General features: G+C 36.9%; 1 protein-coding gene across 1 annotated transcript in view; it reads left to right on the forward strand.

Moving 5' to 3' along the window:
- Window positions 1-596: 596 nt before the first annotated feature.
- LOC139138787 (uncharacterized) overlaps window positions 597-16,802 on the forward strand; it is a 39,540-nt gene continuing 23,334 nt past the window's right edge. The window contains 4 exon segments of the mRNA XM_070707316.1: window positions 597-725; window positions 7,001-7,082; window positions 7,976-8,040; window positions 14,798-14,910. Of these exon segments, the coding sequence (XP_070563417.1) occupies window positions 677-725; window positions 7,001-7,082; window positions 7,976-8,040; window positions 14,798-14,910 (309 nt within the window). The 5' untranslated portion in view covers window positions 597-676.

A 16,802-nucleotide genomic window follows, 5' to 3' on the forward strand; every position in this document is an offset into this window, starting at 1 on the left:
ATATGCCCGAAGGACGCGCCGAAAAATGCAACTGAATGATGAAATTCTTGGCTGGTACTGTGTATTTTAGGCAAGTATGAGCCTGTGATGTAATTCCAAAACACATTGAGCATTTCAAAAACACGGTGTCGCGTTTGTGGTAGGCTGTGGCATAGATCGTGAGGGGAACGCGTCGAACACCACCCCCTACCCCAGTCTGCCAGTAACTGCTGTCGAGAAAAGCTGAGCAACTTGGGGCCAGTCAAATACATGTAATAACGACTAACGGTTAACGGGTTAACGCCAGTGTTCCTAACAATCGAGGAACAGACGACTATGAGTAGTCGGCATATTTAGATATTGCAAAGTCACGGTTTGTCAGCCCGAGTTGTTTGGGAATATACAAGTCGGCAGGATACAGTCCTTGTAGGGTGGGTTTGCTGCAGAGAACGGGTATCGCTACATGTCTTGCTGCGGCACAAGTATTGTTAAGCATTCAAAACATGAGCATTAAATTCGCTCTGAAAGTTATACCTGGCTGCTGTTTCTTATTTCTCTTTTGCATTCATAAACGCCTTCTTGCTTACTCCGTCCCTCCATTTTTATGCCTACCACCCCTGTGGTCGAATGGAACGTTAAAATCCATGTATAAAGAAGCCGGGTTTCGAAAGCGGTGTTTTCCCAAGAAGGGAGCTGTATGAAAGGACGGACTCGGGTCAGGTCACCATTGATCTCACTAAGTACAGGTAGGTACTATGTACAGGAATCAGGTGGGCATTCTTGTCGCGTATCTCGTGTGAGAGACGATTATGCTGATTTTCATCAAAAACTGTCCTTCAATCTCTGTCTTGGGTTTTCGTGATAGTCTGTGGTACAGCCGATCTGTGCGTGTATTGGATAAGTGAATGATTAAGCGCGCATGTGCGCATAGCGCGATATGTCTGTTAACTACGGCCGTACATCGGTGCCGCAGTGTGGTGCTGGATTTTTCGATTGCCTCCTGCATTGCAAAGATATCTGTCGTAGAGTTTCACCGGATAGACGAGGTGATCCAGGAGTTAATATCGTGCTATTTGTTGTGCTAACTGTTTGTTATCCGCATAACACAGGTCGCCACTTTGTATTATTTAAAAATGGTGCGATGCATTGTCGTTTTCTTCTGTTCACAATTTCTTTTTGTCTCACTTTCTTTGCCCCGCTTTCCGCTACAAAGAGTTCCGTTATAAAGTGTGAAAAACACAGCTAATTTGTATCCCTGCAAAAGGTGGAAATTTGATAGCAATTTGGGCGTACTCAGCCACTTTTTAATAAAGGTGAGAAGAACGATTTATTGCGAGCATTTCATAATGTTGCTGGATCCTCTTCTGCAGTTTTCTTCAAAATTTCTTCACATTCTTCGCTGGAAATTATCTACTTTGCCGGATATCATAGTCTTATTGTCGTGTCCGGGTCAAACGCCTATTATAAAATTGCGGAGCAAATACCTCTTTCAACTCTTTCAATCGAGTCTGCCTTTATCGATTAAACCACTTGTTCCCGTGACGGCGTGAGTAAGCAGTTTTACAAAATTCCTCTCTTTACACGTGCACAGCGAATGGTGTTTGTGTACAACGCGTAAGATGTTACATCGCTCACCTTTTGTCTGTTTACAAAACAATGAAGTACCGGAGGTGTGCACAGTCGCGAGAAGGCGTGACCATGGCAACATTGAAACTGGGCCGGGCCTGTGCTGCACAGCAAAGCCAACACGACAGAAATAGCCAGCGTATTGCCCGAGGGGCAGAATTACCACAACTGATTGAAGTACTATAAATTATGTTGTGTAATCTTCTCCCATGCAAAGACGGGAGTTTGCAGTTGGCGGTCGACAGTTATTTATAAATTATGTGAAGTATTGCATAATAAATCGATCATGTACCAGAAACAAACCCTTTTCAGAATATGCCTTTTTTTAAACCATCGCATAGGCCACAATCCCCTTCGTGCATAGGGTTATTGTAGCGTTATACAAATGCTTAGTTTACAGGGGCTTTTACCGTGTATCGAACCACGCGCGACTGGTACCGTATTACAATGAGAATCGAGACGAAGCCTTGACATCACTGTGCAGTGTTAACTTTGTCGTGTACAATGCAGACAATGTCCGTTACGAGGAGAAAATGAGTAAATCTGACTGACTATTCTGCACGAACAAATACTCTATTAGAACATGAAATCTAGGAAAGACAATAACGGCGAGGTCTCTTCCGGGTTTTATAGCCCGGTCAGACGAGGGCGGGCGTTGGTGGCGTATTACCACATGTTGCTAATATAATAAAGGAAGTCAACTCGTCGGTATAAGCATGGATGTACAAACATCTATTTTTGTACATCCATGGTAAGCTTACTTTTAAATGACCAGTCTACGTCATACGTGTGTACCTCACTTGTTTTCGTCCCGTTTTGCAAAGATATGCATTTTCAAATGTCAAAAAGCTGCATTTCCCGTAGAAGCTCGCGCGCGGCGCTTTGCGTAAGTTTGCGTGTCCGACATTCATTCAACGGCAGGTTTTGAATTGCCTCAGTTCACAGTTCAGTGTACCGGTAAACCTGGTATTCCTTCTGTTGGAAAAGAATCTGTCACAAATCAAAGACGGTGTACACGTATTAAAGATATGGTTGACGATAATAAATTAAACTTCAGTATGGCCGTGCAGTTTTATCAAATTAAGCGCAAAACATGTTCTTGGGAATGATATACGAGTAAACCGAAAGTTTCGTGCGTGTTTGACAGCCAAATGGTGTAAAAGAATTATTATTGGACCGAACCGCCAAATAGCACATCCGTCTCCCATGGAGGCAATATGTTACGTAATTAATTTTAACATGATCTGAATGGTGTACTTATTAGTATGCCCAGGTGATTACGGTAATTCATGAAGATACAAACATGTAGATACAAGCTGCTTTGGCGAAGCCCGGCAGTAACTGTACCAGACAGTTCTGGGCTACGGAATTTTAGGAGTTATGGTTTGTGAGGTAGTTATGGGCACTAATAAACTCTAAAATCCTAACTGTAGTGGTGACTATTACGGTATGTACCTTCTAATAATTTCATAAGAGCTGACACATATAGTTAAACTGCTGTTGAGAACACTCCGCTGCGAAATACTGAGAATGCAATTTGATTCAATCAGCTTAGTGTTCTTTCCGTGAGGAATGAATCGCAGGCTGAGCGGGAACAATTATTATGTACGTTGCCATTGCTATGTACATGATAACATAATGGGAAAAGCCGCTTATTCATAATTTTTGATTTGTGTGCTTGGGTAAAAAGAATAACACAATAATTTTCTCTAGAGGCACAGACAACAAATGAAAGAATTAAGACCCTGTTCAGTTATTGTAAAATATTTCCCTATATAGATTGCTCCCCTGTACATATTCTGCTTGGAGAAAATTTATGCTAGCAAACACTTCCCCCGCATCACGGATCACGTTCGTTCTAGTCTGTGACAAGATTATGGTGTCATAGCATTTTGTTTTCCTCTGAAATTGTAATGTAATCAGTAAATTTCCAGGCAAGACAATCTGACACCTTATATAGGCCTTTAAAATAGAGCTTCTATGCCAGCCGGGAGTTTAGCTTAGTCTTTTACTACGACTGAGGGTGTGATAAGTTTTGCACTAATTGCCCGAGTTTATTCCTGTCTAAGTCAGAGCTTTTGTTTTGTTAAGTGGTAACTGCAACTGGCGCAATGCAAGCAAAACCGCCGATCGATACAGATCACAATAGCTCGCTGAAGCCAGCACAGGACAAGGACACCTCATCGGAGAACATTCTGCAGTAATGCCCCAGAACTTGCCAGTGACATGGCTCGCATTGTGTGAGAATACGGTAAACATCATTTTTGCCCCCTTTGTTGGACTGCAAATACCTCGCTCAATACTGCAAGTTCATTGTTTGCTGTGTCAACATCAACGTACAATAGTGTTATACGTGCATGGATTTTCACCAGTCATGGCAGGGATATATCTATAGACTGATGGCTGTATATGTATGCTTTGGCGTTTCTAACTCAAAACATGGTTGAAACCATGGACCTAAAAAAATACGTCCGTGGTTGAAACCTACAGAATGAGTACATTATAGTAAATCTTTCATAGCCGCTGCGTGAGCCAACATATTTCCCCTAAAAAACCTGCTCTGGTCAGTAGCTGCCCTCATTTAGCCTCTATTTTTTACATCCATGCCTCTTCCAAACATAACGCAACCACAGGTAGGACTCATGGATCGTGCAGCCATACTGCCACAATTTTACAGCAATGACCCCCAAAGAAGGCCCTACAGAGGGGCTGTTCCATCCAAAAACCAAAGAAAACTCCCTTGATTGTTGCTTTTGATTGGGTTCGTGTTCACACTTCAGCGAAAGTTGAAGGAATAACAAAGTTGAGTTCATCCATTCCTACAAATAGTCAATTGTAGAGAGTGTCGAAAGTGAAAGACTTTAATAACTTGTGCTCAAATTTTCCCCATGGAATCTTTCTGCCATTCACTTTCAAAATGAGGGATAAAAATCGGGGGCCCAAGCTTTAGCGGGAACACTGGCCGGGAGGGGGGGACACTCTGCAAAATTTGGTACTAGAGAAATAAATTACCCCAGAATAATCGATATTTGAAATTCGAAATGGCCACCGTCCCAATGGTAACTCTATGGGGAAAAACAATTTTTTGATTTTCGAAAAAAAATAAGGTAGAAAAAAGTTTTCTTACACCAAGAGCTTTAAGAAGAACCCCATAAATGGTAGATCAGAAAACAATTGCAAAAGTTTGAGAGTCCGAACATCTTTCCCCAAGGAGCAGTTTTATTCTTGATTTTGCAAGCGAATGGTTGAAAGATTCCTTGAGAAAATTTTAAGTTTGAGCAAAAGTTTGTCTTTCACTGTCAAGGTGCATACTACCTTGAAAGCAAACATGTGAAATAAAAGGCTTCCGTGTTAGGAGGAAAAACAAAACCTTTTCTTTGTTGGTCTTGTTTCACCGCATTTTGATTGGTCCATTATAGATGAGCATATTTGCATAAAATGTGTTTTTTTATTGTGGTCATACACATTTGAAATTTAAGATCTGGTCACTACGGGATTTTGTCATTAAGTTATAGCACAATTTAGCATTTCATGTGCATAGTTAAATTTTAAATATTTTTTTCTTATTTTTTGCATGCTTTTCCTGAAATTGTTTCTCTGAAACTCATAAAATTTGTATACTGAATTTTTTTTTCAAGTTTTGTCAACTGTTCCATTTGCGATTCGTTGTATTAATTTATTGAAGTGATATGAAAATAAACGTACAATTTGTATACTAAAATGTTTTTACGAGTTTTTGCTCAATTTTCTTTAATTTTTTTCTCAGCTGATTGTCCAGTCAATCAAACTGGATTTATAAAATCCCAGCGATAACCTCATTCAGTTTTATGCGAATGATGAAATTTGAATATGCAAATTTAAAGGGTTAGTTTCTCATTTCAGGATGCCTGTAGTACACAATGTTATTTAATATTAGCATAAACTGTATATATCAATTTTTGACAGTTTTTTTTCTCTTTTTTTGCTCACCTTTGTCCAATATTTTTCTCTGTGATTGCTTATCCAAAAGAAATTAATTTGATTTGTATGTTATCATATATTATGGGGTCACTGTTTTATCCAGATGATGGTGAAATTTGCACTCACAAATATTTGGAGACTCTTTTTTCTCAACTTTGGGGAAAAGATTGTTTCTTTCCATACCACTGGTTCTATGGTCACGCTGTGCACACTGGGAAATCATACTGCACATATTCTGAGCTTTGCTAAGATATGATTGATATACGATCCTGCTCTCGGTAATATTATTTGAAAAATGTTTCACACGGTTAATGCTTTGCGGAAGATTTACTGTAAATTTAATGAGGTGGTAAATTCCTAAAAAAATAGGTTAGAGATCATAGAAGCTCGGACTCAGATTGGGCTGTCTCAGTTAATGCCACCACTCCCGCACATTTGCAGGATTTCCCCTTTTTCTTACCTCATTTGCATATTTTTGACACTTACATGTTCATTTGCACAATGTCACATCTCAACCCCTTGGTCTACCTGTACACAAAATACTGTGATGGTAGGTGTGGCGGTTTGGGAGCTTTTGCGTGTGACGGACATACATACATACATACATACATACATACCACAGACTTACAGACGCCACCGACTCACCATATAAGCTCTTTTTGGTATTTATATACATACCAAATATGAGCTAAAAACACCAATTGGATATTAGGCATAAAGGATGGGTACAATAGCAAAAAAAAAATCATCAACAGTTATAGTCCCTGGCCCTTTAATGATGTCATACAGTGTAAGTATGTAGGAATGTTGACAATGCTGATCTTGAACTGTTATACAATTAATGTTAATTTAAACATAATTAGTCCCTGGCCCTTTAATGATGTCATACAGTGTAAATATGTAGGAATGTTGACAATGCTGATCTTCAACTGTTATAGAATTAATGTTAATTTAAACATAATCACTGTACACACACCACACGCGCCAGAAAGCCTGGGAGCCTTTTGATCAAAACTTGATTAGGCCCATTATGCATATTGACAAAACAAATTAATTGAAGCCATACTGAGCAGCATTCCAAACATTATATAAACAAGCAGGAGTGAATTGACAAAAAATTGCATGTAAATTAAAGAAATTATTTTGACCTCAGTTGGGGAATTAATTTCCAATCAAGTGTCATATTGTTTTACATAAACAAAAAGGACAATTAGGCTAAAATAATTATGTGTATACAAATAAAAGAAATAATTTTGAGCCCTTCAGAACAAGTGTCATATTATACATTCAAAAACAGGAACACATGACCCCAAAAATATGCATATATAAACAAAACAAATTATTTTGAGCCTTGTGGGGGCTTAATTGCAGAACAAGTGTAACACCGTATACACCTGCAAATGCGATCACTTCTTGGTGTGTTCTTTCTTTCCAGTCACAATGGAAGAACTTCTTTTGACAGGGAATTACTGCTTGAAGTCCATGAAACCACCAGATTTGTCCGATACAAACAAGAAGTGAGTGAGTTATTTACTTCCCTTTTTCATTTGTTTGTTTGCATTTATTTGCCCCCCCCCCCTTTGCAGAAATTTGAGAACTGTTTCTTTTTCTTGCAGCAGCATCCAGATTAGTGAATTAGAATGCCAATGAAAAACTCTGAAATCATTATTTAACATGTGAGAGCTAGATGTTAGTGCTTCTACACGAGAGGTGATTGCAATTCGGGAGAAAAAAACGCACTGCAATGTGAAGCTGACGCAATGTATAAGAGTCCATCTATATCAAGTACACACCAAATAATCTTAAAGGACTGGTAGCCACATTTTTTTGATGATTTTTTTCCCTCATTTCTGAATGGCAATCCCCCAGTTTCTTGTTCTATACCCCCAAAGCATTTTGAGATACTTAGTGGTCAATTCAGAATGTACAATAGACTGCATTTTTTATAACATTGACAAGTGAATTCTGGTCTTGAACTCAAACGTAAACCATAACAAGAACTTGCAATTGACATGAAAAACACAGAAAAAAAATCATCAAAAAGTTACAGGTGCTGGCCCTTGACGCACAAAGTTTGCATGCCAGGTTTAGAAAGAGCCAGCATGAAGCAACAGTTTCAAACACTATATGTAGTCTGAAAATGGATCTTGACCATAATACTTTCATCTCTTCTGATGATCAGGAGCTCATCCATGCCCCACTTCATATGAAGATATTATCATTGGAAAATATTCATGTACTGCGCACTTAATGTGTTCATATTTACGTTTACGCAAGTGACATAGGGAAATTGTACCGTTTCTGAGCCGCGGCAGCTTCAGAGCAGAAAACAATTCAAGCTTCGTAAAATTGGACTTTTTTTGTCAGCTATGACACATGTGATTTCTATGAACCACCTTCTCTCTTTCAGGGAGCTCAGGGCGTACTTTGAAAACTCTTATGAAATCAATGAGAGTTTATTTACTGGACTGAAAGGTGAGTGAGACGTGCCGTGTTCAGTGTAATCCTAAATGTACCACACAGAGAAGAAGTTCTCAGCTCTGATTAAAGCCGAGTTCATTGTGCAGCTTGAAGCTATATATGTGTACATATATACATATATATATATATATATATATATATATATATATATATATATATATATATATATATATATATATATATATATATATATATATATATATATATATATATATATCTTGTAATGTTGGAAATCTTCACGGTGTAAAAGAGTGCTCAATACCTGTATGGCAGAGAGATTTACGGTAAAAATTGATAAAAAGTAGAAAACAGGACTTAGGCGTTACTCAGAGTTTCACGCTACATGTGTTCTCTGTAGCGATCATCAGACAAAAAATGATTGCTACAGAGAACACAAGTAGCGTGAAACTCTGAGTAACACCTAAGTACTGTTTTCTTCTTGTTATCAATTTTAACAATATATATATATATATATATATATATATATATATATATATATATATATATATATATATATATATATATACACATATATATACACACACACATATATATATATATATATATATATATATATATATATATATATATATATATATATATATTTATATATATATACACGGTAAAAATTGATAACAAGTAGAAAACAGTACTTAGGTGTTACTCAGAGTTTCACGCTACTTGTGTTCTCTGTAGCAACCATTTTTTGTCTGATGATCGCTACAGAGAACACATGTAGCGTGAAACTCTGAGTACATATATATATATATATATATATATATATATATATATATATATATATATATATATATATATATATATATATATATATATATATATATATATATATATATATATATATATATATATACACACACTACGGGTTTTTTGCCAGCCCATTTGTTCCAGCGACACGCTGTCTCATGGACATTGACGCCCGACAGAAATATATAACGCTATTGCCGCCGTTTCACGCTAGCATTGTCCTAAAGATTCTCTAAATATATAGTATACATATACATGAAAACGTACATGTAAGTATTTTACTTACACATGAAATAAATTACGAAAATTTTGCCAAAATTATGCTGACACAGACAAGCGGTTATGTCCGAATCGCGTACAGCACCACTGCTAATTAAGCCTTGAAACCAATTCGTACCAGAAAAGTAGAGCGTAATTTTGAATTCGAAAACGATACGATTTTTGTTACGACGGACATCCGAACGACTGTGTCTTTTCTTCCATTTCGTGCGAAAAATGAAAAAATTGAACCGGCGAGTTTTAGGTATTGCAAGTGCGGATGAATGATGCGAAAAATTCCCATAGTACAATGGTTTTTGCGCCGTCGTCGGTACCTTGTGGATCGCTTGCTTCAATTTTTTTTAATGTTTCATTCATAAATACAAAAATTCACACCTGAGACCTTGAGATGCCGTACTACAATCATATCTTTTTCGATTTTTAACTAAATGCTTAAATTCTTGTGATTTTACACTTGAACCGCCGTCTGTAGTTCGACAAAAAACACATTGCCCGCGCCCCATAGGAAAACAATGGCATATACTATCAGCAAATTCATGGCCACTATCGTGCCGATCACTTGCTTCAATATATTTATTTCATCAGCTACGAATGTAAAAATCTAAATCCGTAATCTTTAGGTGTCGTTCTACAATCGTATCGTTTTGGATTTTTAAATATTGGCTTAAATTATTGTATTTTTACATTTTTACCGCCTTCTGTTGTTCGGCAACACACATACTCGCGCCCCATAGAAAACAATGGGCGCTGATGATCTACCAGCTTCGCCGCTATCGTGCCGATCGCTTGTTTCGAAATATTTATTTCACCCGCTTTGAATGTAAAAATCTAAATCTATAATCTTGAGATACTGTACTACAAGGGTGTTAGTTTCGATGTTTGGATATTCCGTTAGTTTCGTGTAAATTTACATTTCACTCTCGTGATTTGGCGACGTACGCGTACGTTACTCTCTCCCGCACGCAGTACAATGCGATGGCATTTTTACCGGCTATAAATTCTTCGCCGCTACCGTGCCGATCGCTTGCCTCAAGATACTTATTACTTCAGCTATGTATGTAAAAATCTACTTCTGTAATCTTAAGATACTGTCCTACAAGGGTATTATTTTCGATGTTTTCCTGTTGCGTTGGTTTCATTTAAATTTGCATTTTACTGTCGTGATTCGGCGACGTAATTTATTACTCCCAAGCCCATACAAATACAATGGCATATTTACCGGCTGTGATTATTCACCGGTCCCGAGTCAATCGCTCGCTTGGAGATTATTATTCCTTCAGCTACTGACTTTAAAAAATACACAAATAATCTTGATGTTGTTTACTTCAATTGTATGGTTTTAGATTTTTGAAGTTTTGCTTTAATGTTTTAAAGTTTACATTGTTACAGACGCAAGTAATTCAGCGCCTTACATGCAGAGTACCCTATAGATAACAACGGCGTTTTCACCGGCTGCAATGCATATAAGTCATGACTAGGGCAGGTCATTTTGCTGAACACTTGGGGAAAAAGGAACCATATTTACTCTATTATGAACAGCATCAATATGAACCTTCCAGCTAACGTTCTAACATTTTCAGCAATTCAGATGTATTGTTTAGCTTGCCAAATGAGTCTGTACATGATGAAACAGCATTGTTTTGTGCATTGGCCAGAATTTTAGGAATTCACATACAAACAAAAGCAGTGCATATTTTACATGTAAAGATTCTGTGTTGACAGTTAAGAAATGAGTGGTTAGATAATCATGGTCTAGAGATTAGACAACATTGCATTAATTGCTCTTCATACACACGAACTAAAACAGTGAAAGAATCAACAACATTTAAGTAAACCTGCAGAGCAAACTTCAACTTACCGTAGAGAAAGAAGTGACAATTCACCAGAAACTGAAGCGAAAGTGAAATTAAAACACATGTGGAGATTTAGCGTTGAAATGAAAAATATCATTATTTTTTGAAATTCTGTCAAAATAGATCCGAAGTCACTCTGCTAACACATCTCAAAGAAGAGCTTTTGCTCAATTAATAAAAAATTGTGATGATGCAAGTGGAAGGGCATTTTCACAGTCTTCAAAATGACAATGTAAAAATCGGCATGAACTTGAAGGTCAACATTTCTTCCGAATAGTTAGGAATAGACAATGGTTGCTGGAGATGACGTAATGGCATTAGCTAAGGGTTGCTGGTGGAACCAATTACGATCAACAAAGTCAGGCTATAAGAGTTTTATTTTGTTAGTTTTTTAGTTGTCAACACTGGTTTCTGTTGGCTTTATACTCTGAGAAATCTCTTTTCATACCTATGAACACCTTCTTGCATTTTTTGGTGATCTATAGCATACAAAGGATTTTGTAGCTGGAAATGCGTTCTGATTTCAGCAATCCAGCGTACTGAAGATTTAAACAAACAAACAAACAAACAAACAAACAAACAGCAGCAAGAAAACCACTATTCATGCTTTTAAGCAAGCTAAAAAACATGCTGTTGTGACTATATTTGCCTCACTTGTTAGGTTTCATGTCTATGCCCTGAGCACCAATTCCTTCCAAAGTCTATGGTACAATTTTCATGTCTACAATGAAAAGCAATTATATTTCTCGGTATAAGTCCCCACAGCCAGTTTTCTTTCATTCATTTAAAAAAAGCCAAGCATTACAATGAATGAATTGATGGCCGGTGAATAACCTTCCCCCTTGGGTAATGCTTAGGGAGCCTTCAGTAATTACAGGGGGGGGGGTGGGTCAGGGGAATTTCGCGAACACCTGTACCGTAAATTGTGACCCTCCCCACTATCCTCCTGTCTAAAATGTGACCCTCCCCCTTATCCGACATTCTAAAACTTGACCCTCCCCCCAAACCACTGCGGTATTCTCCCCGGGAATAACTAAAACAGTATCAGCTAATTTACATAACAATTGGTTCAATTGTTATGTTAGGGACAAATTACAGAGGGGAGGGCTGGTGTTTTTGGAGGAACAGTCGCAATTTATCACGCAAGAATTGTTGAAGAGATATGGTATTTCATACATTTTAGGGAGGGTCACCATATTGTGTGCAACTATAAGAAGGCAAGATGTAGCTGATTTAGTGCTTCATCCAAAATATCAAATCATACATGGAGTCTATCAGGCAAATTATTGACAATTTACCCCCACAAAACATGCTATATCTGTACTTTGCTTAAATAGGGAAGTAAAATGAACATTTGTGTACAAGAAATTGATTTCTGAATTTCATCTAAAAAGTTGGTTCAATGTCCATGGTGTTTATGATGAAATTATGAATAGCTTTTTCCAATACAAAATTAGATAAATCTGTGCATTTATGCATGCTAGATTATTGATATAATTTTTCTTGATTAGACTACAGTGATTACAAGTCTATGGTTGTGCAAGAAATATGATTTTGGAATTTCACCAAAATGTCCATGCATTGGGGTCTATGATGAAACTATGAATAATTTTTTTTCAGTACAAAATTAGATAAATCTGTGCATTTATGTATGCTTGATTATTCACATTATTGTTCTCGATTAGACTACAGTGATTACAAGTCCATGGTTGTGCAAGAAATTTGATTTTGGAATTTCACCAAAATGTCGATTCACTATGCATTGGGGTCTATGATGAAACTATGAATAATTTTTTTTTCAGTACAAAATTCTATTAGTGCAAGATGCGAGGTATAATGATATTCAAATATGCAGATTACACTAATGAGCATTGTTTCGGTATTAAAATTCTATGCTAATGACCCTTAATCAATGTGGAATATTCATGTACCTCGGATCTTGCATTGTATAACAAAATTAGATAAATCTGTGCATTTATGTATGCTTGATTATTCACATTATTGTTCTTGATAAGAGTAGAGTGGTTACAAGTCTATGGTTGTGCAAGAAATTTGATTTTTGAATTTCACCAAAATGTCGATTCACTATGCATTGGAGTCTATGATGAAACTATGAATAATTTTTTTCAGTAAAAATTAGATAAATCTGTGCATTTATGTATGCTTGATTATTCACATTATTGTTCTTGATAAGAGTAGAGTGGTTACAAGTCCATGGTTGTGCAAGAAATTTGATTTGGAATTTCACCAAAATGTCGATTCACTATGCATTGGGGTCTATGATGAAACTATGAATAATTTTTTTTCAGTACAAAATTAGATAAATCTGTGCATTTGTGTATGCTTGATTATTCACATTATTGTTCTTGATAAGAGTAGAGTGGTTACAAGTCTATGGTTGTGCAAGAAATTTGATTTTGGAATTTCACCAAAATGTCGATTCACTATGCATTGGGGTCTATGATGAAACTATGAATAATTTTTTTTTCAGTACAAAATTAGATAAATCTGTGCATTTGTGTATGCTTGATTATTCACATTATTGTTCTTGATAAGAGTAGAGTGGTTACAAGTCTATGGTTGTGCAAGAAATTTGATTTTGGAATTTCACCAAAATGTCGATTCACTATGCATTGGGGTCTATGATGAAACTATGAATAATTTTTTTTTCAGTACAAAATTAGATAAATCTGTGCATTTGTGTATGCTTGATTATTCACATTATTGTTCTTGATAAGACTAGAGTGGTTACAAGTCTATGGTTGTGCAAGAAATTTGATTTTGGAATTTCACCAAAATGTTGATTCACTATGCATTGGGGTCTATGATGAAACTATGAATAATTTTTTTTCAGTACAAAATTAGATAAATCTGTGCATTTGTGTATGCTTGATTATTCACATTATTGTTCTTGATAAGACTAGAGTGGTAACAAGTCTATGGTTGTGCAAGAAATTTGATTTTGGAATTTCACCAAAATGTTGATTCACTATGCATTGGGGTCTATGATGAAACTATGAATAATCTTTTTTCAGTACAAAATTAGATAAATCTGTGCATTTAAGTATGCTTGATTATTAAGATTATTGTTCTTGATTAGACTAGAGTTGTTACAAGTCTATGGTTGTGTATGAAAATTGATTTTGGAATTTCACCAAAATGTCAATTCACTATGCATTGGGGTCTATAAGTGTGTGCGTATTTTGTTGGTGATTTCCTATTCAGGAAATATCACACAGACAATCGAAGTTTTGGCCATAATATCAGCCTCTGTCAAAAGTGACCCTCCCCCAAAGCTAGGTTTATAAAAAGTGACCCTCCCCCTTGAACTGTTTTCTAAAAAGTGACCCTCCCCCCCAATTCCCCCGGCCCACCCCACCCTGTAATTACTGAAGGCTCCCTTATTGAATGTGTTGCTTTTAGTTTCACATTGCCTTCAGAAAAGAGAAAATGTTGACGCACAATAGCCTGGGAAGTGGGGTATGTACATTTCCACCGAGACCCATGCCATGACATGACACATGATAATGATAATGAATGATTAATGTTTGATACTGTAAAGGTTTCTGTTATGTAACATTTTTTTCTCTCAGATTTAATGAGACATGTATTCAAATCTTTTTGATAGCTCCAACACAAGATTTGAAAAAAATGTGTCGCTATTCATCAAACTTGTGCCAATTAACTTAAAATTGGTGTTTCTTATCAATAATTCAGTTAAGAAAAACACAGCTCATGCAAGACAGCTGCCTGTGCCAATATCATTCGCGTATCGGTGTTGTGTTTCTGGTGTTGATAAACGTTGCAACGTGGCTCAGTATTTCTTAAAAACTAAGTTATCTTTTCTTCACCAGATGAGTCAGTGTTCAACAAATGTCCTGATAGGCTACGTCTGCCGTTGATCTTCTATTATGCTCATACAGCCACTGTTTATGTCAATAAGCTGTTATTGGCTGAGCTTATTAAGGTAAAGATCATTGTTCATTATAAATTAGAAAAAGATATTGTGTATGTATATATAATATTATATATTATATATATGTATATATATTTTGTATATATATATATATATATATAGTAATTATATATATATATATATATATATATATATATATATATATATATATATATATATATATATATATATATATGCCATTATTTTACACTGGTATGCAGATAAGAATGGACAGTGAAATTGATCTAAATGTTGCCACACTTGTGTAATTGGTTTGTAAATTTGTTCCAAAACTTGCTTCAGAAGTTGCACTAACTTGTTGTAACTGCGATGAAAATCAAAGAGCTTTTATAGATCCATAATAAACACACACCAGGGAGTACACTTTGCCGTGCACTTCACATACCGGTACACAGAATCATATTACATTTCTTATATACCGCTGCATTGAGTTACATTGTATCACCGCCAAGTCAGAGTCTAGTTGTCATAAGACTCTTGTTGCCTTTGCATTGTATGAAGTTCTTTGGCAAAAAAAATCATGATCCACAGGAAAAGAGGTGTACATACGCACAGTCGCTCGAGAGTTATTCAGCTCTGGGACTAGTCGCCCCATAGACGAGTATACAGAAGCGAGAAATACCTCAAGTCTGGAAACAGAATGACTATTTCGTATAGGGATTTTGCCACCATGTCAACTTCGATGTTCGATTTACTGTGAAAAGTAGCAAGTTCATCTATCATGTAACCGTCGACCGTTCCCTATCAATCACAAATTCATACCTGGTACTTGATTTGCTTCACAAACGCTCGTTTCGTGTGATTTTCGGCCGAATTCGACGGACACGTCGCTAAAACATAAGCGTGAGCAACATTCCGGGCACCTCACAGTGGACGTTGGGCACCTCCACTTTACTGACGTTAGCGCCGCGTACCCATGAGGGGTGACTGGAAGGTTGTTCATGCCTTATGTTTTGGCGACGTGTCTTCTGAACTCGGCCGAAAATCACACGAAAATTCATACCTGATACTTCATCTGCTTACAAAATGCTCATTTCTGTGATTTTCGGCCGAGTTCAAGAGACACCTGGCCAAAACATAAGCGTGAGCAACATTCCAGTCATCCCTCATGGGTAGGCTGCGCCAACGTCAGTAAAGTGGAGGTACCCAAGAGGTGACCGGAATGTTGCTCACCCCAGGTTTTGGCGAGTTGTCCGTCGAATTCGGCCGAAAATCACACGAAACGAGCGTTTTTGAATCAGATAAAGTATCAGGTATGAATTTTTAGAATGGTAGGGAACGATCGACGGTTGCATGATAGATGAACTTGCTAATTTTCACAGTGAAATCGGACACAGAATGTGACATGGTATGGTTTTTATAGCCATTCTGTTTCCAGACTTGGGGTATTTCTCGCTTCTGTATACTCGTCTATGGGGCGAATAGTCCCAGAGCTGAATAACTCTCGAGCGACTGTGACATACGCCAGAAGTAGTAAGTGAGAAAGTTGTCGAAATGTACGGGGATAGAAAGTCAGGAAATCTTTACCCTACACACACAGACACTAATCAGTGTCTACTTTATTGCTTTATCAACAATTACAGCAGAAGCCTACTGTGAAACAACACTATCATCTGTCTTTAGTTTGCCGCAACTCAACTTAAGTTACCGATCCTGTAGTAAAGTTTGAAACAACTTTACAAACCAATTACGCAAGTGTCACTGTGTGATAACATTTAGATCAATTTCACTGTCCATTCTTATCTGCATAGGACAGTAAACTCCTTGAAAAACTGACAAACTGTTGCAATCATAATCCATATTTATAGATTTTCATGATATGTTTATGGTAACCTAATACCCCTCCTGAATTTTTCAGAACTTAAACTTAATGCAAACTTTTG

Source organism: Ptychodera flava, chromosome 8 (genome assembly GCF_041260155.1).
Source record: "Ptychodera flava strain L36383 chromosome 8, AS_Pfla_20210202, whole genome shotgun sequence".
Classification (NCBI taxonomy): Eukaryota; Metazoa; Hemichordata; class Enteropneusta; family Ptychoderidae; genus Ptychodera; species Ptychodera flava.